This window comes from Stigmatopora nigra, chromosome 19 (genome assembly GCF_051989575.1).
Source record: "Stigmatopora nigra isolate UIUO_SnigA chromosome 19, RoL_Snig_1.1, whole genome shotgun sequence".
NCBI lineage: Eukaryota > Metazoa > Chordata > Actinopteri > Syngnathiformes > Syngnathidae > Stigmatopora > Stigmatopora nigra.
The window spans coordinates 10888170-10915002 of NC_135526.1; the positions used below are offsets into that span (position 1 = coordinate 10888170).

The window sequence follows — 26833 nt, forward strand, 5'->3', positions numbered from 1 at the left end:
TGGCGATGACGTCCTCAGTGGACCTATTTGCTCTATAGGCAAACTGGTGAAGGTCAACTAAGGGAGGGATTGTATCTCTGATGTGGCGGGCGACCAACTTTTTAAAGCACTTCTTGATCAAAGGCGCAAGTGCAACAGGCCTATAATCATTCAGGCTGTCAATAGTTGGCTTTTTAGGGACAGGGATAATGGTGGCAGATTTCAGGCAGGATGGGATGATGGATTTTTGTAGGGAACAATTGAAAATTTTTGATAAAACACCAGTCAGCTGGTCAGCACAGGCTTTGAGCACCTTCCAGGTAGTTTGTCAGGCCCAGCAGCCTTCCAGGTGTCCACAGGCCGCAGTACCCGTCTAGCTTCATGTCCCTGAAGCTTCAGTGTACCACTGCAGCGTGGTGGTGGATGTGTTTCAGTGATAATTTTACAATTGGCACACTGCGAGTCCCAGGGATTCGCTTGTCTGAAAACTGTGCGTCCCAGGAAACTTGTCACGAGTCCCAACATACTACGGATGCAAATAAAACATAAACAACGATATATAAACATTCAGATTTAATTTATTTATTATATGGTTTAGGGTTAGGGTTTATTTATCATTGTACTAGTCTTTCAGCTCGTAGATCCTCCTCTCTTTGCAGCCTTTCCACTTTTCCAGGGCCTTTTGATGGTTCACACTTTTAGCCAGTTGCACTACCATCAGTTTGTGCTGAGTTTCCACTTGCAGCCTGTTTCTTTTCTTTGTGAGGATTCTGTTCTGCACAGAAAAACCTCTCTCACAGCCATTCGTGCATTTAGCTGCCGCAATCAATCCATTTACCTGCTTGTTATCCGTACAAACAGCACAGTACATGAAATTATTTTCCTCGTCATATCGTAACCACGCGAACAGCTGCAACCAAGTCTTTTGAAATGTGCGTATTTTTCCTTGCTTACCCCGTTTTGCTTCATGATCATCGACCGAATCTTCTGCAGTTCTTTTCTTACTAGTCGTATTTTTAACTGCGAAATAACTATCCAGACTGTTTTGCTTTTTCTGAAATTTTTTTTATCTTTCTTACACTATTACGAAACTCTTGCTATCGCATCCTCTCCTTCGTCTGCTAGCGTCTGCTAGTCTCGTTCACGCGAGAATTATTTCGCAAAGATTATGTGGAATAAATTGGTTTGCTATCGGATATATGTGTTTTGGTTGTTTTTTTTGATAAAAATTTCTTTGCGTCCGAAAAAAGCACATTACTTGAAATTGTGCGTCTGGAAGAAAAGCTGTGCGTATCAGACGCAGGACGCAGAGGTAACGAGAACACTGGTGTTTAGACTGGGTCTGATTTGTCGGTCTCAAAGCGGGCAACGATTCAGTTCCTCTGCTAGTGAGGCATCTACGTTAACAGACACATTATTGTGATTTTAGTTGGTATTTGTCGTATTCCCTGCTACATCTTTTTTGGGTTATTTACAGTGAAGTACTCAATTTTCCTTGTATATGCTTTCTTGGCCTTAATAATTTCTTCAGGTCTGTTCTGGCAGCACTGTCTTGTACCTTGTCCCCTGACCTAGTGGTGTTACGGCATTTTATGAGTGCCCGTCGCTCACTGGTCATCCAGAGTTTTTGCTTAGAAAAAAAACGACATCCGTTTATTAACAGTGAAGTTGTCCGTGCAGTTTTTGATGTAGAAAAGTAGTGTCCATGTGGTCCTGGAGGTTGTGGTGTTCAAAAAGTTCCCTAATGGTGCGGGAAAAACAGTCCTGCACCTGAGAAAGGGCGTCCTCAGGCCATGTTATTATCTTTATTTGTGGCCGTGTTAGCCACCGGAGTGAATGAGGGGGTGAGGGAGAGGCAGTGTTGGTCGGATCCAGCAATGTGAGGGAGGGGTGTGGCTTTATAAGAATGTTTGATGTTAGAATAAACATTGTCTAGAGCAGGGGTCTCAAACTCGTGCCCCCGCGGGGGCAACTGTGGCCACCGGGACGATAATTTCCGGCCCGCGTCTTAATATGAAAGACTAATGTCCGTGCGGCCCGCAAGATTGATATAAATGACACTTGTGTTCAGAGCTGGATGAACCAATCACAGTGAGGTATATGGCTCCAGAGGGTGGGACATTGGCTGGGCTCTCCAGTGCCTCGCTCACTCACTCAATCATTCCTCCAACCAGCTGGGCGGAGGGGAAGCCGTGAAGCCGATCACTCCGCTCGGCTCAGAGAGCTGCCGTAATCCAATACGATCGGAGAGCGAAAGTGCACATGTGCCACAGACCCGCGCGACTGAAAAATAAAAGTTCAATCCGAGACTCATTCCAAGTGTAAACACATATTACAGCCCCAGAGATGTACGTATTTAGCTATGAGTTATGATCGCTATCCAAGGAACCTTCGTGATTACTCGCATATTGTCGTAAAGCGTGATGCTTTTCGCTTCTTTATGGAATTGTTTTGTCGAATGAAGGCTTGTTTGTCTAAATTCCAATGGAGTTTGTTTTGAGTCCCCCTTAATTGTTATTATTGAATACCTGATATGCTATGATTGTTGCAGGTGTCGTTTTTGCTTACGCAGTTGGATTAATCAATAACCTCATAATTGTTTTGATTAATGGCCATAAAGGTGCAGGAGAACTTAGCACAGTAGAATTATTTGTGGCAGAGACGATGTTAGAATGTATTCTCATTTGCAAATTTATCAGAGATGTCAATTTAATTAAATGTCAACAAGTGAATCAGATGTCTGCCTGCATTGTTTTATAATTATATTAAAGTATAATTATTGATTAACCTAACACCCGCCTGGCATGCCCGCGTTTGCTTTCTTTCCCTTTGCCGCCTCTGTCGTACTATGAGTGGGCTGACTATCCACGGAGTTTCCAGTGGTCTTGAGATGTCCTCGGGGACATTGTAGGTTCATTGGTAATCTGTTGTGATGGATAAAATGTTTGCCTAGCAGATGTTAGTCAATAACGATAAGATTGAGAAAACAAAACACGAAACTGGAGAGCCTCGGCGTCAGCGCGGCACTCGACCCGGAATCGACCGACCGCCGCGGCGTCAGCGCGGCACTCGACCGACCGCCGCGGCGTCAGCGCGGCACTCGACCGACCGCCGCGGCGTCAGCGCGGCACTCGACCGACCGCCGCGGCGTCAGCGCGGCACTCGACCGACCGCCACGCCGTCAGTGCGGCACTCGACCGACCGCCGCGGCGTCAGCGCGGCACTCGACCCGGAATCGACCGACCGCCGCGCCGTCAGCGCGGCACTCGACCGACCGCCGCGCCGACAGCGCGGCACTCGACCCAGAATCGACCGACCGCCGCGCCGTCAGCGCGGCACTCGACCCGGAATCGACCGACCGCCGCGCCGTCAGCGCGGCACTCGACCCGGAATCGACCGCCGCGCCGTCAGCGCGGCACTCGACCCGGAATCGACCGCCGCGCCGTCAGCGCGGCACTCGACCCGGAATCGACCGCCGCGCCGTCAGCGCGGCACTCGACCCGGAATCGACCGCCGCGCCGTCAGCGCGGCACTCGACCCGGAATCGACCGCCGCGCCGTCAGCGCGGCACTCGACCCGGAATCGACCGACCGCCGCGGCGTCAGCGCGGCACTCGACCCGGAATCGACCGACCGCCGCGGCGTCAGCGCGGCACTCGACCCGGAATCGACCGACTGCCGCGGCGTCAGCGCGGCACTCGACCCGGAATCGACCGACCGCCGCGGCGTCAGCGCGGCACTCGACCCGGAATCGACCGACCGCCGCGGCGTCAGCGCGGCACTCGACCCGGAATCGATCGACCGCCGCGGCGTCAGCGCGGCACTCGACCCGGAATCGATCGACCGCCGCGGCGTCAGCGCGGCACTCAACCCGGAATCGACCGACCGCCGCGGCGTCAGCGCGGCACTCAACCCGGAATCGACCGACCGCCGCGGCGTCAGCGCGGCACTCGACCGACCGCCGCGGCGTCAGCGCGGCACTCGACCGACCGCCGCGGCGTCAGCGCGGCACTCGACCGACCGCCGCGGCGTCAGCGCGGCACTCGACCGACCGCCGCGTCGTCAGCGCGGCACTCGACCGACCGCCGCGGCGTCAGCGCGGCACTCGACCGACCGCCGCGGCGTCAGCGCGGCACTCGACCGACCGCCGCGGCGTCAGCGCGGCACTCGACCGACCGCCTCGGCGTCAGCGCGGCACTCGACCGACCGCCGCGGCGTCAGCGCGGCACTCGACCGACCGCCGCGGCGTCAGCGCGGCACTCGACCGACCGCCGCGGCGTCTACACAGACACACACTTACCTATCTACACACACACTTACCTACATATACACCTACCTACCTACACACACACCTACCTACCTACACACACACCTAACCTCTCTACACACACCTACCTACACACACCTACCTACACACACACACCTACCTACACACACACCTACCTACACATACACCTACCTAAACACACCCACCTACCTACACACAGCCACCTACCTACACACAGCCACCTACCTACACACACACCTACCTACCTACACACACACCTACCTACCTACCTACCTACCTACACACACCCACCTACCTACACACACCTACCTACCTACACACACACCTACCTACCTACCTACCTACCTACCTACCTACCTACACACAGACCTACCTACACACACCTACCTACCTAAACACACACAACTACCTACCTACACACACCTACCTACCTACACACAGACCTACCTACACACACCTACCTACCTACAAACACACACCTACCTACCTACACACACACCTACCTACACACACCTACCTACCTACACACACACTTACCTACATATACACTTACCTACCTACACACACACCTAACCTCTCTACACACACCTACCTACACACACACACCTACCTACCTACACACACACTTACCTACATATACACTTACCTACCTACACACACACCTAACCTCTCTACACACACCTACCTACACACACACCTACCTACACACACACCTACCTACACACACACACCTACCTACACACACACACCTACCTACACACACACACCTACCTACACACACACCTACCTACACACACACCTACCTACACACACACCTACCTACACACACACTTACCTACACACACCTACCTACCTACACACACACCTACCTACCAACCTACACACACACACACAACCACCTACCTACACACACCTACCTACCTACACACACACTTACTTACACACACCTACCTACAAACACAACCAAATACCTACACACACCTAACTACCTACCTACACACACACCTACCTACACACACCTACCTACCTACACACACACTTACTTACACACACACACACCTACCTACACACACACCTACCTACACACACACACACACACACCTACTTACATACACACACACACACCTACCTACCTACCTACACACACACCTATCTACCTACCTACCTACCTACACACACACACACCTACTTACATACACACACACACACCTACCTACCTACCTACACACACACCTATCTACCTACCTACCTACCTACACACACACACACCTATCTACCTACCTACCTACCTAGACACACACACCTACCTACCTACCTACAAACACACCTACCTACCTACTTACCTACCTACACACACACCTACCTGCCTACCTACACACACACACCTACTTACACACACACACACACCTACCGACCTCCCTACCTACCTACCTACCTACCTACCTACCTACACACAGACACACACACCTACCTACCTACACATACACCTACCTACCTACCTACACACACACACACACCTACCTACCTACTCACACACACACACACACCTACACACACACACACCTACCTACCTACCTACCTACCTACACACACCTACCTACCTACCTATCTACACACACAGACACACACACGCCTACCTACACACACCTACCTACCTACACACACACACACACCTACCTACCTACCTACCTACCTACACACACACCTACCTACCTACCTACCTACCTACCTACACACACCTACCTACCTTCCTACCTACCTACCTACCTACACACACACCTACCTACACAAACCTACCTACCTACCTACACACACACCTACCTACCTACACACACCTACCTACCTACACACACATACACACCTACCTACCTACACACATACATTCACACTTACCTATCTACACAGACACACACCTACCTATCTACACACACACTTACCTACATATACACCTACCTACCTACCTACACACACACCTACCTACCTACACACACACCTAACCTCTCTACACACACCTAACCTCTCTACACACACCTACCTACACACACACCTACCTACACACACACCTACCTACACACACACCTACCTACACACACACCTACCTACACACACACCTACCTACACACACCTACCTACACACACCTACCTACACACACCTACCTACACACACACCTACCTACACACACACCTACCTACACACACACCTACCTACACACACACACCTACCTACACACACCTACCTACCTACCTACACACACCCACCTACCTACACACACACCTACCTACCTACACACACACCTACCTACCTACCTACCTACCTACCTACCTACACACACCCACCTACCTACACACACACCTACCTACCTACACACACACCTACCTACCTACCTACCTACCTACACACAGACCTACCTACACACACCTACCTACCTACAAACACACACCTACCTACCTAAACACACACAACTACCTACCTACACACACCTACCTACCTACAAACACACACCTACCTACCTACACACACACCTACCTACACACACCTACCTACCTACACACACACCTACCTACCTACACACACACATACACACCTACCTACCTACACACACACCTACCTACCTACCTACACACACACCTACCTACCCACACACACACCTAACCTCTCTACACACACCTACCTACACACACACCTACCTACCTACCTACCTACCTACACACACCTACCTACCTACACACACCTATCTACCTACCTACCTACCTACCTACACACACCTATCTACCTACCTACCTACACACACCTACCTACCTACACACACACCTACCTACCAGCCTACACACACACACAACCACCTACCTACACACGCCTACCTACCTACACACACTTACTTACACACACCTACCTACACACACAACCACATACCTACACACACCTAACTACCTACCTACACACACACCTACCTACACACACACCTACCTACACACACCTACCTACCTACACACACACACACCTACCTACCTACTCACACACACACACCTACACACACACACACCTACCTACCTACCTACCTACACACACCTACCTACCTACACACACACACACACCTACCTACCTACCTACCTACCTACCTACCTACACACACACACACACCTACCTACCTACCTACCTACCTACCTACACACACACCTACCTACACACACCTACCTACCTACCTACCTACCTACCTACCTACACACACCTACCTACCTTCCTACCTACCTACACACACCTACCTACACACACACCTACCTACACACACACCTACCTACACACACCTACCTACACACACCTACCTACACACACCTACCTACACACACACCTACCTACACACACACACCTACCTACACACACACCTACCTACACACACACACCTACCTACACACACCTACCTACCTACCTACACACACCCACCTACCTACACACACACCTACCTACCTACACACACACCTACCTACCTACCTACCTACCTACCTACACACACCCACCTACCTACACACACACCTACCTACCTACACACACACCTACCTACCTACCTACCTACCTACACACAGACCTACCTACACACACCTACCTACCTACAAACACACACCTACCTACCTACAAACACACACCTACCTACCTAAACACACACAACTACCTACCTACACACACCTACCTACCTACAAACACACACCTACCTACCTACACACACACCTACCTACACACACCTACCTACCTACACACACACATACACACCTACCTACCTACACACACACCTACCTACCTACACACACACACACCTACCTACCTACACACACACTTACCTACATATACACCTACCTACCTACACACACACCTACCTACCCACACACACACCTAACCTCTCTACACACACCTACCTACACACACACCTACCTACCTACCTACCTACCTACACACACCTACCTACCTACACACACCTATCTATCTACCTACCTACCTACCTACCTACCTACCTACCTACCAGCCTACACACACACACAACCACCTACCTACACACACCTACCTACCTACACACACTTACTTACACACACCTACCTACACACACAACCACATACCTACACACACCTAACTACCTACCTACACACACACCTACCTACACACACACCTACCTACACACACCTACCTACCTACACACACACACACACCTACCTACTCACACACACACACCTACACACACACACCTACCTACCTACCTCCCTACACACACCTACCTACCTACCTATCTACACACACAGACACACACACGCCTACCTACACACACCTACCTACCTACACACACACACACACCTACCTACCTACCTACCTACCTACACACACCTACCTACACACACCTACCTACCTACCTACCTACCTACACACACCTACCTACCTTCCTACCTACCTACACACACACCTACCTACACACACACACACACACACACACCTACCTACCTACACACACACCTACCTACCTACACACACACCTACCTACCTACAAACACACACCTACCTACCTACCTACCTACCCACCTACCTACCTACACACACACACCTACCTACACACATACAAACCTACCTACCTACCTACACGCACACACCTACCTACACACACACCTACCTACCTACACACAACTACCTACCTACACACACCTACCTACATACACACACACCTACCTACCTACCTACCTACATACCTACCTACCTACCTACCTACCTACATAACTACCTACACACACACCTACCTACCTACCTACCTACATACCTACCTACCTACCTACCTACCTACATAACTACCTACACACACACCTACCTACCTACCTACCTACACACACACTTACCTACCGACCTACCTACCTACCTACCTACACACACATTTACATACCTACCTACCTACACACACCTACCTACCTACCTACCTACACACACCTAACCTACCTACACACTAACCTACCTACCTACACACACACCAACCTACACACACACACACACACACAGACAAACACACCTACCTACCTACACACACACACAATCCTACCTACCTACACACACCTACCTACCTACACACACCTACCTACCTACATCCACACACCTACCTACTTACACACACACACACCTACCTACCTACACACACACACCTACCTACCTACACACACGCACCTACCTACCTACACACACGCACCTACCTACCTACACACACACACCTACCTACCTACACACATCTACCTACCTACACACACCTACCTACCTACACACACCTACCTACCTACACACACCTACCTACATACACAAACACCTACCTACACACACGGCGTCAGCGCGGCCCTCGACCCGGAATCGACCGACCGCAGCGGCGTCAGCGCAGCACTCGACCCGGAATCGACCGACCACCGCGGCGTCAGCGCGACACTCGACCCGGAATCGCCCGACCGTCACGGCGTCAGCGCGGCACTCGACACGGAATCGCCCGACCGCCGCGGCGTCAGCGGGGCACTCGACACGGAATCGCCCGACCGCCGCGGCGTCAGCGTGACACTCGACCAGGAATCGCCCGCCGTGGCGTCAGCGTGACACTCGACCAGGAATCGCCCGCCGTGGCGTCAGCGCGGCACTCGACACAGAATCGCCCGACCGCCACAGCGTCAGCGCGCCACTCGACACGGAATCGACTGACCGCCGCGGCGTCAGCGCGCCACTCGACCCGGAATCGATCGCCGCCACGTCACGCCGACTGTCGGCCGTGATAAACTGATTTTCTCGAATCTGTCTTGGGTCTCCGAGCACAAAATACATGCCTTCTCCACCATTCTTTTAAAAACTCACGCTTGGACAGTGTTTTGCTGGCCTCTGCTATTTTGAAAGAAAGCATCAAATTGGCCTTGTTACTTGAATGCTAAATGGCAGTCTGACGATGAAATACAATTGGTGAGCCTTTAAATTACCTGTCAACTTCTGAGAAGCAGCTTCCCGGTCTTTTATTGACAACGTGCTGCATAGTTAGCATGCTTTGCAGCAATGTGGCGACTAATATTATACAGTGATACCTTGAGATGCGATCTTAGACCCCAAGATGGCGGCGCGCACGGGTGCAGCGGCACTTGTCTCTCCCAATTGGTTTGGTTTTCTCAGTCTTCTTCTTATTATTATTGTTATTTACGAACATCTGCAAGGCAAACTTTTTCTAGTCGCCAGGATATGATTACTCCCGGTAGGAATTGCGATATATCCATAATAACAGATTATCAACGTACCTACAATATCCCCGTGGACATCGAGACCACCGGGATCTCCGTGGATAGTTTGCCCTCGCGTGATCTAAAATGACGATTTTAGCCATAACTATTGCCAAAACAGAAGAATTAATTGAACGGGACTTCAGGGGTGACAATCCAAACGCCACCTCTAAACGTCCCCTATCTGGTCCGTTTCTGTATCTCCATCCTCTACAACTTGAATCATGAACAACTCTTCAGCAAGCTCTCCAAAAGCTCGTCACTGGCCCGATTATTTGATTCAGGTGTGTTGGCGGAGGGAGATCTGGAAAACAGCCCGGATTGCGGCCCTGGAGGGCCGGAGTTGGCCACCCCTCTAATAATTAGAGGGTGACGCTCTATGTTTCATTCAGTCCTTTATAGTGGCTTTCTATTAGAGGTTGTACAGTAATTGTTAATTATCAGCTTTGTGTATGATGTCATCCATCGCTATGCATACACACTTTTAAAATGGGCACTTTTACTAACTGATCAGCCAATAAGTGGTCAGGCTGTTATTGGGGCTGATACTTGAACATTTGACATATCGGTATGGGTTTTTATTTTACTTATTCATTTATCTTTAATCTGACCATCCGATATTTGGAAATCCATTTAAAAATCTGATTTTTTCGACACATCTCGAGCCCCCCCCCCGTCCCGAGGCCCACCCGGTCCCCGTCCCGAGGCCTCTAGCTCTCTCCTATGTAAACAATAGAGTTCTCTGAAAAAGTTTGCGAACTCACACGATCAGAAAAAGTTTAAACTCGCCTTTCAACATCTTTGGAATTCATGATATGGTTTTTGGCCGTTGTCACTTTCCATGGACCAAAAAAAAAATCCTCTTTCGTGATCTTAAGACCATGTGAAATCATCATGGATTGTAGGTGACAGTACCCTGCAAGAAATTGGGAAGCATAAAGTTAGATGAGTATTGAAATAATATTTTCCAGGTATATGATCGAGTTAATTAATTTTAAAGGAACACCTAATAGAGTATAGTGCGGGGGGGGGGGGGTGCTATTCCACAAAGGGCCGCACGGCAACACACTAGTTTAATTACATAAACAAATTTAAATGTACTTGGATTACGATGCAGACAAACTCAAAAATAAGTTTAATGTAACCTTTAATTGTATTAAGGTTTGATACCTTTTTTCTCCCGGGTTGGCTCTATTTGCCCCGCCTCCGCCCTGAATTTCACTATTGTTAAGCTGTTCATTTTTGTATTCCCTTCAAAATATTCAGGAAAGGATGCACACAAATGTTCTCACAATAGGATAACACACGATCACTTGCCAACGAGAAGTAATATATACTCCCTGTATTAGCGATCGCTCCATCATTTGCGCTGAGTGACAGGGGGGGGAGGGACACTGAAAAAACAACGCTCCACCCAGTGCTCGTAGATATCGGTTATACACGAAAGAGATGCAGCAGAAAAGAGTGCACTAAAATCATAAACAGCCACTAATGTCTTGGCCACCTGGCTTTCTCGTGTCTCGAAATTTGCCTCGTATCTCGAGATAATTATTGGCTCAAAATTTTACTCGTATCTCAAATTGCTTGTATTTCGGGGTGCTTGTATGTCGTGGTACCACTGCACTATGCTTGTAAGACTACAGTATTGCCTCGAATATTGTGGTTAATTTAGACCAGACATGGCTGCGATAAACGAAAAACCGCAAAGTAGGATCACCCCCCATTATTACTGACAAAATGCATGTTTTTGCGCCTATATGGAAATACATGAACACAAGTACAATTATCAAAAAGTGTACATGTATTAAATATAACAGTTTTAAGCATATCAAAACACTGTAATGCATTAAAATCAAAATAAAATGTATACAGTGTTCCCTCGCTACTTCGCGCTTCAGCTACCGTGGACTCAGAGCTTCGCGGATTTTTTTCAGGAAAAAAAAACTAAAAATTTAAAGATATTAAGTTAAAATTATAAATTACATTATTTTACAAGAGGTGGAAACGAAATATTCAATAAGAATTAGTAATTCCATCAAAAAAAAGGCCAGAGAAATGGTGAAACACATGGTGAGAGTTCAGGAATCGCATTGATGACATCATGGCTGTTTACAGGTGCATCTTCACCGCCCAAAAAAACAATGTTCACAACTCCCAATAACGATGTTTCTTCCGTGCAAAAAAACTGCAGAAGATCCTCCATCTGGACTACTATGATGTTTTTGCTTGGTAGTGGTTTTGTGCACGTGTTATACGTATCTTTAAACATTTTTGAAGTGGCACGCCTACTTCACGGAAATGCAGCTTTTGCGGGGGGGGGGGGGGGTTTGGGGGGGGGTTCCCGGTCCCCATTAACCGCGATAACCGAGGGAACACTGTATATAAAAAAAGATAAATATCTAACCATATTTACGCGCATATAAGCCACAACCTTACATTTTTGAAGTTTACAATTTCTCGCGAATAAGTAGCCCCCCAAATTTTTACCTCCATATTCATGGTTTTAATATGGAGTATAAATCTCTTACTTTAAGGGAGTAGAAAAGGTGCGGCAGCCATATTGCTTCTAATGTCAGAATATCTTTATTTCAATGGTTCATATTTCTCCAATAATTGTCACTTGCGAAAAATAAATAAAACGCAAAAAAAATCCAAGTGGAATTTTGTTATCTTTCAAAATCAAGACTACTTGTGTCTGGCCAGTCAGAGCATGTTTAACTGGGTTTAGAAGGCAGCCCTCTAGGTAAGTTTTTTCACGTATTATGCAATATACGCATGTTTTTTTTCCCTTGAATTTCATTCTTAGATGTCAAAATTAATTTTGTTTAGCGTTTTATCAATTATCTTTTCTCTATTTTAAAAAAAATACCGTATTGGGTGCATTCACTTGCGTCATAAGGACATGGCGCCAATGCGTCGTGACGTCACAGCACCATTTTGTTGTGACGTCTTCGCACCATCGCGGCGTCAACTTGCAGTTTCGTGCACGCCATGTTTTTATGCGCATATAAGCCATACCTTCGATTCAATCATCCTTTTTTGCGAGTAAATATGTGAACACTGTACTCAGTGAAAATAGTTCTTCTATGCTTGATATAACTAAAATAAAAAACTGATTAATGGGAGTTTTAGTGCAAGTCCTTGAGGGGAGCCCCTAAGAAGGAGGTACAACTTTGCGGTCAGGATGAAACAGCTTGCTTAGGCTTTTGTGATCCAGTCTGCCCATCCAGTATATAAGCAGCAAGGCATTGTTCTTAATTGTATGAAGTTCATTTTGTTTTCTTGTGGCCGTCTGATCTACATTATCCGTAATAAACGTTGGATTACTGCAGGCATCCAAGCAATTTTCTGATGGCGAGTTTGCAAAAACATCCATGCTGAAGAATAGAGTTGTGTTCAATGAAAAGTGACCTGCCCATGCCAATATTAGGAACAGTGTTGCAAATCGGGTGACAGAAAGCTCAAGTGTCTTGAACAGCCAACAGAAAGTGATTTATCGGTTTTTCAATTGCCCTACATGAGAGCACAGATGTCACAGATATTGCTCAACTGGCCACAATGAGAGCAGAGGTTTCATGTTTGTATTCGATGAACTTTGGAACAATTTGCTCTTTTCGCCCACCATTTACAGTGATGTCGTCTCCTGAATGAAATAAACAAGAGAGTCTTATCGAATACCGTCGCAGGTCACTTTACTATTTAGCTCGCACGAAAATGGCCTAGATCTAATTTCAAACCATCAAATCCGTCTAGTTGAATAGCAATTGCTACCTCGCTGTTGAGCACAAAAAAGAGCATAATTGAAAACATGTAATGGTGCGAATTTTTGTGACGTAATAGTTAGATACTTTGGGCTAAGTGTGGCGCTTTATCTGCCGATTTGTTACCTAAAGTTAAACAAAGGCGCATGCACCGCGATCCTTGAGTGCTAGAATTACCAAAGGAAAAGAAATATTGATACATACTTTAAAATGCTTCGATGAGATAAACTGTGTCTTCTCTTTCTCCAAAGTGGCTGTTATACGATATATTATTTGGCACATTTGAAGAAACACTTTTCAGTACTTTATTTATGGGCATGCACGATGTGTTCTGCGCAGACGCAACGAGTCGGCCATTTTAGACAGGAAACGACGGCAAGAGCAGTTGGAATAAATAGTTTGATTACGCCATTTCCACTAAATAAATGTAAGCTTTATGGACAATGCTACTTGAGGCACACGTCACAAATATATTGGCAGAAAATTGAGGTGCACTACGATTTAACTGCGATGAGCTGCCTTTTCATATATTTTGCCTAGACCGCTGGTGTCAAACATACGGCCCGCGGGCCGGATCCGGCCCGTCTGGTGGTTTGGTGCGGCCCGGGGAAGAAAGCTGAATTGTATAAAAATATATGAATTTTCTTTAAAATTTCTAGTTCTTGTATTATCCGCTAGGGAGCGCAGTGTTTTAGTACATACAGACAGCATGAATTGACATTTATTTATGTTCTTATGTTCAGAATGTGTCATTTTCTGAAATTACACCAATTAACTAATCATACTAATTAACAGGAAACATACAATAGGCAAACCAGGCTGCTTTCTCCTCAGGAAAACAGCTTTCCCGTTCCCTGCAACAGTTACATTCACATCAATTAATATCCAGAAACAAATGTGCACCTTTTTAATTCTGAATAGAGTTGAACCCACTAAAATGTAACCACCCCTTGTTTTTCAGGGTTAATATTTTTAGCATAACTGTGTCCTTTAGAGCAATTAAAACCCAATATTTATAAAATTCATACTAATCAAGTCCCAATTCATTCAATAATGTGTATCGCGTTGCATATTAAACTCAGTTATTTGAAATTCAAAATACCCCAATCTAGTAGGCTTTTTTTTATCAAGTGTAACATTCCATTGTCTTTGAGTTTGTCTATCATCTCCTATAAAACTTTCTTAATCAATATTTTTCAATAGTCAGGCATGAATTTAAAATCTAGGTAAATTTCTATCCATTGTAGTTGCTCTTTTCTTTCTGATTGTTTACTTTAACTCTCTGTAAGAAGGTTTAGTCTCAATTGCAATGCTTTCACATTTTTTCCTTATATAGAGACAATAAAACCAATCTAAAAAATCCTTATGGTTTTTGGCATTGCTCCCTGAGCATTAATCCTTGGCATTGCTCCCTGAGCAATAATCTTTCCAATCAATATTGAAGCGGTCGCCATTTCGTCTGATCACGTCAAAGAGTTTATTGTACCTGTATCCTCAAACGTTTCAACTGAGAGAAACTTCTTACACTGCACAAGGTGGATCCTCATCTCCCTTTTGGCTTTTTTACTGTCTGTTGGTTGGTCAGCAATACTTGGTGCAGACGTTCTCAATGGGTTGCTAGTGCGTCTTCTCTATACTTTGGGTCAAGCACCCAGGCTCCTGGGACCACCGTTGCTCCAGTTTGTTTCCTATTGAGAAGCCCAAGCTTCTGGTAACCCAAATTCAATGCGTTTCTTTAAAGTTGTTTTCCTTTATGCAGGTAGCCAGATTTAGCCTCATCATTCAGTTCCAATTGTGTAGTGAATATTGGCGTTTATTATGACTATGATTATCATGATTGTGATGATTGTGATGATTGTGATGATTATGATAATTATATTAATTGTGATTATGATAATTCTGAGAATTATGACAATTATGATAATTATGACAATTATGATAATTATGATTATTGTTATTATTTTTATTATTATTATCATTGTTATTATTGTTATTATTAGACTAGTTGCTGTATCTTTTGTTGTTGGGAAGACCAAAGACGAAATTATAAAATTTCCATACAAAGTACTGTTCTTCTCCCGTAAAATCCAAGTAATGAAACAAGTTCTGCATCCACAAAAATAGTAGATTTACCACTGTTAAATAATAATAAATGGAATTTTACTCTAAAGCCACAACATTGTATTACTGTACTGCGCATAGGTGATGAAACAACCCAAATGAGACTGCGGTCAAGTGGCCAGCTGTTTCCTTTTTCGAAGTCAATTGATCCGCGCTTCAATTTCGTTTTGGTCGCCCTCTATTTTAAGGTTCTATGGCAAACAGGTGGAAAATGACGGGTGCGCGCATGAACTGAGAAAAATAAGACCAGACGTCACCGCCGATTCCCGCTGCCCAAAGCGCTTGACTGAGATTCGGCGTTGACGTCATCCACCTCTTTTTTTCTCCTTTCATTCGCGCGTCCTCCCTCTTTACCGTAAAACTCGAAAGAAGAGGCCAAGGAAAATGAAGCGCGGCTGGCTGGACTACGGAAAGAGAAACAGCGACTCACTTGACCGCAGTCAAATGCGCGGCTGGTAGCTTGACTTCGTTATTTCATTTGTAATAGTTAATTGAGTACTTCTGATGGAAAATGGCAGACACTTGACTAATTTAGTCTTCATTTCGTCACAGAGCTCACCAAGTATCTATCCAGACTTAGGTGATATCTACGGATGACTATGAACTTTTTTACTCCCTACGGTGGAATCGATCGATAAACTCCTCTTTCAAAATGGAGACCACGGTGGAGAAACTTGGGTGTATGGTATGTTTTTAAATGGATATGGATTTCCATATGTTCGCCCTTCATCAATCCTTTCAATATTCGATATTCGAGTTTCATTCAGATTGTGCCCAGCTGTCGCAGAGGACGGGCTCGGCAATGTTAGCTCTTGCGTTGGGCTACCTTCATACCAATGTTCACCCATGGCGTTTCAACGGAATATTCTTTCCATTTGCCCATCACTAGAAAGTTTTCAGGATCCACTTTACTCTATCATTCCAGATGACCTGAAAACAACTAAACAGTGGAGAATTTCTTTTTCAAATATTACACTTATTCTATAATAAATACTTTATAATCCATGTTTCTGAAATGTTTTAATTTGAATGGCTTTGTAAATAATTCTAATCTTTTTTTGTAGTTTGGGTTTCTCACATAATTCAAACAAAACTGGTATACCTTTAATTTTTTTAAAGGTTTCAGGGGTAGCATGAGAAATCTTGGAAATGATTAGAGATTTTACATGTAAAAAAAAAACTAAGTTGGAATGAATTACGTTTGTAAGTAGTGGTACCACTGTAATCATTTGTTAAATTCATTATGTAAAGATTCCCATTTTTAAAGAAACAACTATCTAAGCAGGCTTTCTTTGCAGTTTTCAAAATCTGAAGCCGATCTGGACGTCATCGAGAAGCGCCTAAAGCTGGAGCTAATAAACCACACTGAAGAAAATGGATTTTCCCGTGAGGTGATATTTACCTACCACACATCAATTAAGGGAAATGACAGAATTACTAAAGGAAACTCGGGATGTAAAAAAAAAAAAAAAACAACTCCATGTCTATTGTGGCTAGCAAGGTGTTACGACTCCCCTTGGGTAAGATATACCAGGGAGTCGCAACTACCACAGCAGACGGGTCCGGTCAAGGATGAGTCCAGACAAACACTGCAAGTAGCCTTCAGTGATATTTTATTTACAACAAAGTCCACAAAACCCTAGACTACGGGATAACATAGGAAAAGCACGAGATATTGAAGTGGCACCCTCAAATAAACACGGTAAAGAAACACCCTCCCAGACAGGTGTTCAAATGAACACCCACAAAATACAGGAAATAAGGCCGAAGGGTGCCACTGTCAGAACTGATGTAATCAAAGTCTAGACAGGGGAATAACTACGTGTCTAAATGCACAAACTATATGTATACCCCAGGGTGTCTAAACTTTTCTCAAGTCCCCCTATACAACCCAAAATCTTTCACTTTGCCAACATAAATACTAAATATAACAAGGAGTAACATACTCACATTACCAGGTGAAGCTGGGAAAGTTAAACTTTACTCTGCACTAAACCATGTGCTTTCTAAGGAAGGAAAGGACTCCACAGCCTCAGCAGTTACAATCATAGGCAGCCAAGGGAGTCAAAGTCAGGAATCAAGAGAAACCAAAACCAGCACGTCAGCCAGAAGAGTGAGTCAGGGTGAACTGACAGATACAAGGGGTTTAAATAAGGATAGGAAGTGAATCTTGATTGGAGGAGGAATGATGGGGAAGTGGTCACAGCTGTGTTGGCCTGGGCAGGGCTTTGTCACAGGGGTGGAGCCACAGCTCCATGTACCTGTAGAGGAAAAGAAACCACACACGCTCCTACCTAGTGTGTATCCAGGCTGCCAGCCATAACACAAGGGCAATTAAAAAAATATGTATTTCCACTACAGTGTTCCCTCGGTTATCGCGGTTAATGGGGACCGGGACCACCCACGATAAGTGAATTTCCGCAAAGTAGGGATTCCCCTTCAAAAATGCTCAATTTGAATTTAATTCCAAAAAAAAGAAAACGTTTTTTTTTTTTTAAATTATCCGCCTGTATACAGTACACCATATAGAATACGGATAGAGAGAGTGAAATTCATGTTATAACAAAAAAAAACTGTAAAATATGTTGTTTCAATGTAATATTTGTATTTTTCTGAGTCCGCGGTAGCTGAACCGCAAAGTAGCGAGGGAACACTGTATACTTTTTTAAAATTAATAAATAGACAGACAAAGTCATTTTGTATGTGATTTTACGATGATAAACCTTACAAACACAGTGCGGCGCCTATTTACACTCGATGCAAGTCAGACAATATAGAATAAAAAAACAAAGATAACTGTAGACAAGATATTTTATTGACCAAATAAACCACTAGCAATTATTTTCCACTTGCACTAAATGTAGTGTTGGTTATTATAAGTGGCAGTGCAGGATTTTCCAGACTTAATCTATTCTAAAGATGGTCTTACTTGGCAACAGTCACTGACACAATTTATTTTAATTTGCAACAAAGATGTCAGAGTATGAGCGTCCCGGCCCGGTGGAGAGTAGTTGGCGCGTTGGCCTCACAGCTCTGGGGTCCTGGGTTTAAATCCAGTTCATGTCCATCTGTGTGGAGTTTGCATGTTCGCCCCGGTCCTGTGTGGATTACCTCCGGGTACACCAGTTTCTTCCCACATTTCAAAAACATGCATGGTAGGCTGATTGGACACTAAATTCCCCCTTGGTATAGGTTTGAGAGTGCATGGTTGTCCGTCTCCTTGTGCTCTGCGATTGGCTGGCCACCGATTCAGGTTGTCCCCTGCTTTTGTCCCATAGTCAGCTGGGATATGCTCCGGTACACCCCGTGACACTAATGAGGATAAATCGGTTCAGAAAGTGAGAGGAGAATTCAGAGTATCAGCTCCCATTGTCTTGCTATACTCTGTATTTTCCTCACGTGGCTGTAAACTCACTGTTGCCATTAGAGTTAGGAAGGCAGAGCAGAAATTTGTAAATCTCTTTCATCAATGAAAAGCCCCAAGTCAGAGAAATGGGGCTAGCTGAGGCAATGTAGTGAAAAGGCAGGTGTCACTGACGACCGAATGCAGATGTGACAGTGGGCGGGAATGGGGTTTAATGAGTCGTTGTAGTGATAAGGTGGATGTGACTGATGACAAGATCCAGGTGTCAAAGGGGAGGAGAAGAGAAAGGGATGGTTGAGCAAAATCTCTTCAAAGCCATCTGGAAGTTATTTTTCTTTGCCTAACCGAAGTCTTCCTATGCCAGGTTTCTACCTCAATGAGTACCCAACAGTCGCCTCCGGAATCTCGCAGACTAAACAGATCAGATTAAAATCCTTCGGCTCGACAGTAGCCCTTAGAGGTAGTGTCCCCCGGAGGGTTCAGGGATTACGTGCACAACAGGCGGCGACCAATTAACGACCGCAGTTCTGTTGAATTAATTTTGACAAAAAGCTATTTCCTCATTTTTCATAAACGAACGACTAACACTTTTTCTGCAGGAGAGCACAGTTGTGATGTTGGAGAGACTCGGAGCTATTAAGGAAAAACACAAGGTGTTGCGGTCTCAAATGATTGAGGTCGCAGCTGCTCAAAAAAGGTCAATTTTGTCCATTCAAGACAATCTCAACAGTCTCACGGAACTGGTTCAACATTTTCAACAGACAACAAGTGTCAAGGTAGGAAAATAAACATGTTATTCAAACCAAGTTGGGGAGGGAGGGGTTTGGTACCAGGGATAAATGGTGTTATTGCAATATATTAAAATATTGGAGCTACGGGATTTTCAAATTTCTGCTTCAAAAAGGTTGAACAGGAGAGCGGGTACGGAAATATTTAAAGTTACTGTTAACCTATATTTCAACGGGATATTGTTCTATTTTTCCAACTTTTCCCCATAGTGCCGTTCAATTAGAGGTGCCGTTCAATTAGAGGTGCCGTTCAATTAGAGGTGCCGTTCAATTAGAGGTGCCGTTCAATTAGAGGTGCCGTTCAATTAGAGGCTGCTGCTCCATTAGAGGGTGCTGCTCCATTTTTCCACTAGCTGGTCAGAATTTTGAGAAGATGCCGTAAATGTTATGGATGAAAAGAGAAACCAGGTAACATATCCATATTTATTTAACAATAGGCACAAATACAAGGCGATTACTAGTAAGTAATTAATGACACGTCGCTGTTGCTGTAGCTGTAGCTGTCCTTGTCATTCACATCACCTTCCACATCTGCGTCGAGTGTCTGAGTGAGTTCAGGTTAATCCTCACCAGAATTGGCTCGCGCTTGGTGGCGAAGTTGCAAATTAGTCTGACCTGAAACAATGGATCTGGCAATCTTTCGAGCCGTCAAGGCCGGTTGGTGCTCGCATGTTGTTCACCGTGCAACATCCAGTTCTCGTAGAACTGTCAGACTTTGGCAGTGACTGCTGGGATAAAGAGTTCTTAATACACCCGGTATGACGTCGAGCAAACTAATTTGGTGCTCGCCGTCATTTCGGCTGTATTTACCAAAGAAATTCTGCCGCTAGATGTTGGCGTCAACAGAGCATTCAAAGCTAGACTGAGAACTACAGTCGTTCCTCGTGATACGACTGCTCGTCATGCGACATGCTCGTCGAAATTTTGATCGATTAATTCGCTCACGATACAATTAAAATTTCAACATGCGACCAAGCCAAGTGGCCATAATATGAAAGGCTGTTTATCATTGTAGCGCACTTTCTTTTTTTGCCGCATCTCTTTCGTGTATAACAATATCTTTGATCACTGAACGATTTATTCAGACGAGTTTCGATAAAGAAAGGCACAACGCGCATGCGCGGACAAAAAGAGGGCTTTTTAGGTAATGAAGTATACTCGTGCACACAACGCCAATAGGCAATTGCACTCTTTCTCAGAATGAAACATTACCCACAATCAATACAAGGGTAAACTCAGCTGTTGCATTCCCTGTTATTACGAGGAGTATTTTATTACTTCTCCTTCGGTGCTCATAAGAACATCTGCGGTACTGGCTCGCAATTCCCACTTTATAATAATTCTGGTCGCAACTCTCATAAGCGCTGTTCAAAGCGGTTGCGACCAGAGATATTACAAAGGGGGAGTTGCGAGCTAGTGCCACTGATGTTCTTATGAGCAGTGGAGCGATCGCTAATAGTACAAGACTATTTCTCTTTGGCAAGTGGTCGTGCGTTATCCTATTGTGAGGACATTTGTGTGCATCATTTTCGGAATATTTTGAAGGGAATTCAGAGGAATTGGCCAATCGCGTCCGAGATATCCCGGTGGGTACTGGCCAATCGGCATTCTTGACGTTACGAGGGTGCTGACCAATCGGCAACCGTGACATCACGAGGGTGCTCACATTTGGCTCTAATCTTGGCTGACTGAAATGTTCCTAGGTGGTGCGGGAGATATCCGTTGGATTTGGATTTTTTTTAATATTTAAAAAAATGAATATTTTTGGCTCGCGAAGAAATGAAACAGCAGTAGCCAAAGCGCGAAGTAGCGAGGTTTTAGTGTAAAACCTGTAATTTGTTATCCTAAATGAATGTTATCTGTAATTTGTTATCCTAAATGAATGTTGTTATCTGTAACTTGTTATCCTAAATGAATGTTGTTATCTGTAACGGGCTGTGTATGGCCGAGGTTGAAAAACTTGTACACACACACGACCGGGGATGGGCCGAGCGCGTCGGCACAATGTCTTTCGGCCAGATAGTCAGTCGGCCAATTAGTCGTTCGGCTAATTCTACTTTCGGCCACATGCCCCTTCGTCGATTTGGCCTTCGGCCAGACGTCAGTCGGCGAAATGTCTTTCCGCAAGTACACCGGCCACGATATACATATATACAGTGGGGCAAATAAGTATTTAGTCAACCACCAAAAGTTCTCCTACTTAAAAAAATTAGAGATGCCTGTATTGTCAACTTGGGCAAACCTCAACCATGAGAGACAGAATGTGGGGAAAAGAACAAAAATTCTGTTTGATTTTTAAAGAATGTTTTTCCAAATTAGAGCGAGTATTTGGTCACGTACAAAAAAGCAAGACTTCTGGCTGTCAAATAGGTCTAACTTCTAACGAGGTCAAACGAGGTCTCCACTCGTTACCTGTATTAATATCATCTGTTTTTGACTCATTATTGGTATCAAGGACACGTGTCCACAACCTCAGTCTCTCACACTCCAAACTCCACAATGGCCATGACCAGAGACAAAATTATAGACCTGCACCAAGCTGGCAACTCTGGTGTAAAGAAATCAACTGTGGGAGCAATTATTAGAAAATTCAAGAAATACAAGACCACTGATAATCTCCCTCAATCTGGGGCTCCATGCAAGATCTCATCCCGTGGCATCAAAATGAGAAGAATGGTGGGCAAAAATTCCAGAACCATATGGGGGGACCTAGTCAATGACCTACAGAGAGCTGGGACCACAGTAACAAAGGCTAATATCAGTAACTTAATGCGCCGCCAGGTACTCAAATCCCGCACTGCCAGACGTGTCCCCCTGCTGAAGCCAGTACACATCCGGGCCCATCTGCGGTTCGCTAGAGAGCATTTGGATGATCCGAAAGAGGACTCGGAGAATGTGTTATGGTCAGATGAAACCAACATATTTGGAGGAGAAAGAATACTGAATTTCATCTGAAAAACACCATACCACTGTGAAGCATGGGGGTGAAAATATCATGCCTTGGGGCTGTTTTTCTCCAAAAGGACCAGGACAGCTGATCTGTGTAAAGAAAAGAATTAATGCGGCTATGTATTGAGAGTTTTTGAGTGAAAATCATCTCCTTCCATCAGCAAGGACATTGAAGATGACACGTGGCTGGGTCTTTCGGGATAAAATTGATCCCAAACACACAGCCAGGGGAACAAAGGAGTGGCTTAGTAAGAAGCATTTTAAGGTCCTGGAGTGGCCTAGCGAGTCTCCAGATCTCAACCCCATAGAATATCTGTGGAGGGAGTTGAAAGTCTGTGTTGCCCAATGAGAGCCCCAAAATATCGCTGCTCTAGAGGAGAACTGCATGAACGAATGAGCCAAAGTACCAGCAACAGTGTGTGAAAAGCTTGCGAAGAGTTTCAGAAACCGTTTGGCCTCCGTTGTAGCCAATAAAGGGTAGTTAACGTATTGAGATTAACTTTTGGTATTGACCAAATACTTATTTTCCACCATGATCTACAAATAAATTCTTTAAAAATCGAACAATGTGACTTTCTGTTTTTTTTTTTACATTCTGTCTCTCATGGTTGACATTTACCCATGCTGACAATTACAGGCCTCTCTAATCTTTTCAAGTAGGATAACTTGCAGACTAACAGAGTAACAAATAACTTTGCATACTGAATTACAGTGTGGTAAGCTGGAAGCACAGCAGCAGACAGAAAAGCCATGCAGAGTGATGAACACTGCCCAGAAGATCATCGGCTGCTCTTTGCCCTCACTGGATGACATTGCCGCCCTCACTACCTCAGTAGAGCCGGTAACATTGTTAGGGAGGGACCCTTACCACCCTGGTCACAACCTGTTCAAGCTGCTGCCCTCTGGCAGACGCTACAGGTCTCACAAAACACGGACAAATTGACTAAAGGACAGGTTTTTTCCCCCAGAGCCATCAGGGCTCTGAACTTCCATTAACACGACACAATCCCTTCTGTGCAATAACTTCGGGGTGTGCAATAACTATGTGCAATATCTTAGATTGTGCAAAATTTTAGAATTGCCTTGCCCGGATGTGACTTTTTAAATTACTTATGTTTGTACTGGGAAACATGCACTTTGTGGAGTAGCACCTCTAATTTTGTTGAACGCAGCTGTTGTATAATGACAGTAAAGGCTTTTGACTTGACTTGCTCTGGGAGGTTGTCTGTATACCTAGACATATGAAAATTTAGAGGGAACATTGTTGCTCAGCACCAAATGTAATTGCAATTTCAAATACTGTATACCTTTTTCAACCCATTTTAGGTTCACTCTGTGGCTGAGGCAGTGCAGCAGATAGAAGAGCAAATACATAGGAGTTCCCTGAAGTCAGACACCGTTAAGTCAACGAACTGAAATATCCAGTGTAATGAAATTTAAGGACAACCAACATAAGCTATTGTCATGTTTATACCAACTTAATTTCATTCATCCATTTTCAATACAGTTCTTGTTTTAAGTGACTCGAGTGAGCTGAAGCCTGTCCAAATTGATGAAAGCTTGGGTTAGGGTTAATCTGACTAGAAAAAGATCACAATTTTCTTTCTCAACGTTGTGCTATCTTAATTTTATATCCCCCAAACTCCCCTCTCCCGAAGAATAAAATATTGGTCAAGGCTAATAAAATACTTTTCAATTAATAACATTGATTTCTTGAAATGTTTACTTCAAGTATATTGGCATTAGAAGAATCAATAATTATAATATGAATGCTAGAAAGGAAAAGGAAATAAATGTAATATGATCGGTTCATTAATAATTATACTTTAATATAATTATTAAAACACTGCAGGCAGACATCTGATTTAATTTAATGACATTTATTTAAATAGGCATTTGATAAGCAACCTTATAAGGAAAGATACAGCAAGACTTCCTCCCGGTCTCCAAAATATCCTCCCAAACAGTAATTTCTCGTACGGCTTTAAAGCCATAATTCAAAATAATTAAAAGGTAACTGATTAATCCAACTGCGTAAGCAAAAACAACATCGACATAATTCCATAAAGAAGCAAGAAGGGCGTCATGATGTAGGAAAACTCCGAGTATTCCCGCAGGTGATTGATCGCCATCTGCTGGTATCAAGAGTCCTTCACGGCTCTTCGTTGCAAACCAAGATTAACAGTCCTCGGAGCCCGGGACTGGGTGAGATGTCAGGTCAACAGTCCTTGGCACAAGGACTCGGTGACTTGTTACGACCCCGAGTTCGCTTCAGACAATTTAAAGAAGCTACCATACAAAAATGATTAAATGCACACACACATATATATATAATATCATTACAGAATAAACCCAACATAATACTTTTCAAAGACAGTCGACTCGAGAACAGTGCGGATAGCTCACATGTAACAGTCAGGCCTCTAGGATAGCCTACCAGTAACTAGCAGTCCTAGCCGTCGGAAGGCGCACAGGTAACGCAGGGCATGCCGCCAGAAGACGCAGAGGAGATGTGGGCCTTGCTGCCGAAAGACGCAGAGGCTCACGGTCACCACTTGGCGCCCGCCAACGCAGCACCAGAAGAGGGGCTACGTCCTCACCATCAGCAAGCGTAATGGAAGTGGCTGAGCAGAAGCATCGCCATCTTGGTTGCCGATTAGCACCTACCTAAACTTTGGCGGCACCAGATCAGAAGCAATGTAGCCGGGAGCCTGATGGGAACGGGAGAGTGAAGCGCCGTCCATAGACATAAAAGACATTAGTGACTTCTTCCTGCATCCGTGGTTTCATTAAATCATGCTGTTCGGAAATTGCGTGTGGGGTGAGCGAAGGAATGGACGCAAATTCAGGGGAGCAGTCAGATGCAGGGGAATGGGGTGCTCTTAAGGATTCTTTAATTAACATTAGTGTTCTCTGAAAAAAAATAATAAAAAAAACAATAAAAAAAACAAAAACAAAGAAAAGATTAACAAAGAGCAAAACCAACACTTACCACGATAAGACGAGTACATTAATGATACAGACATAATGAGACAATCTGACAAGGGTCAGGCAACGACTAAGGGTCGCGGACGCTGCGCCGGGCGGACGCTGCGCCGGGCGGACATTCCTTTTTTTAATTAATATTTGATAAATACACTTGATAATTATGTATACTTGCATGTTTGTATAGGCGCCAAAATGTAGTATGGGACATTCCTGTCAACCCCGGGCAATTGCTCACCTTATTAATGATTGTAATTCCTGATTAAGTGATTAAAAATAAAATTGCAATGTGGCACATTTTTACTCTTATACAGTGGGGCAAACAAGTATTTAGTCAA

At 44.9% G+C, this 26833-nt stretch overlaps 2 protein-coding genes across 12 annotated transcripts in view; one reads left to right on the forward strand and one right to left on the reverse strand.

Moving 5' to 3' along the window:
• Positions 1-14646, reverse strand: part of tiprl (TIP41, TOR signaling pathway regulator-like (S. cerevisiae)) — a 40476-nt gene extending 25830 nt beyond the window's left edge. For 8 of the 10 annotated variants that reach the window (XR_013329805.1, XR_013329806.1, XM_077740821.1 and 5 more), the window contains exons 1-2: positions 14493-14646; positions 11317-11443 (exon numbers count right to left, since the gene is read on the reverse strand). Coding sequence is in view for 7 of the 10 variants with exons in the window: in XM_077740821.1 (XP_077596947.1) it covers positions 11317-11423 (107 nt within the window). In the remaining 3 variants the exon portion in view is untranslated. Of the gene's footprint in view, positions 1-11291; positions 11444-14492 lie in introns of those variants that run through there. The other 2 variants (XR_013329807.1, XM_077740818.1) reach the window with 2 other exon arrangements.
• A 2051-nt stretch (positions 14647-16697) lies between these two features.
• Positions 16698-25213, forward strand: ska2 (spindle and kinetochore associated complex subunit 2). Of its 2 annotated transcripts, XM_077740944.1 has the most exons (5): positions 16698-16864; positions 16962-17094; positions 17708-17800; positions 20373-20549; positions 24223-24717. In XM_077740944.1, the coding sequence occupies exons 2-5, from the start codon at positions 17062-17064 to the stop codon at positions 24451-24453; spliced, it is 534 nt and encodes a 177-aa protein (XP_077597070.1). In that variant the 5' UTR covers positions 16698-16864; positions 16962-17061; the 3' UTR covers positions 24454-24717. The 2 variants fall into 2 exon arrangements, with proteins under 2 accessions (XP_077597070.1, XP_077597071.1); XM_077740945.1 differs by lacking the exon at positions 24223-24717 and adding an exon at positions 24837-25213 and having other exon boundaries at positions 16790-17094.
• The last annotated feature ends 1620 nt before the right edge of the window (positions 25214-26833 follow it).

Bases quoted from the DNA above. Each gene is read 5' to 3' on its own strand.
- ska2 (XM_077740944.1), top strand. From the start codon at position 17,062: ATGGAGACCACGGTGGAGAAACTTGGGTGTATG. The intron at 17,095-17,707 runs GTATGTTTTTAA...CTTTCTTTGCAG, and splicing joins TGGAGAAACTTGGGTGTATG to TTTTCAAAATCTGAAGCCGA. The intron at 17,801-20,372 runs GTGATATTTACC...CTTTTTCTGCAG, and splicing joins AAAATGGATTTTCCCGTGAG to GAGAGCACAGTTGTGATGTT.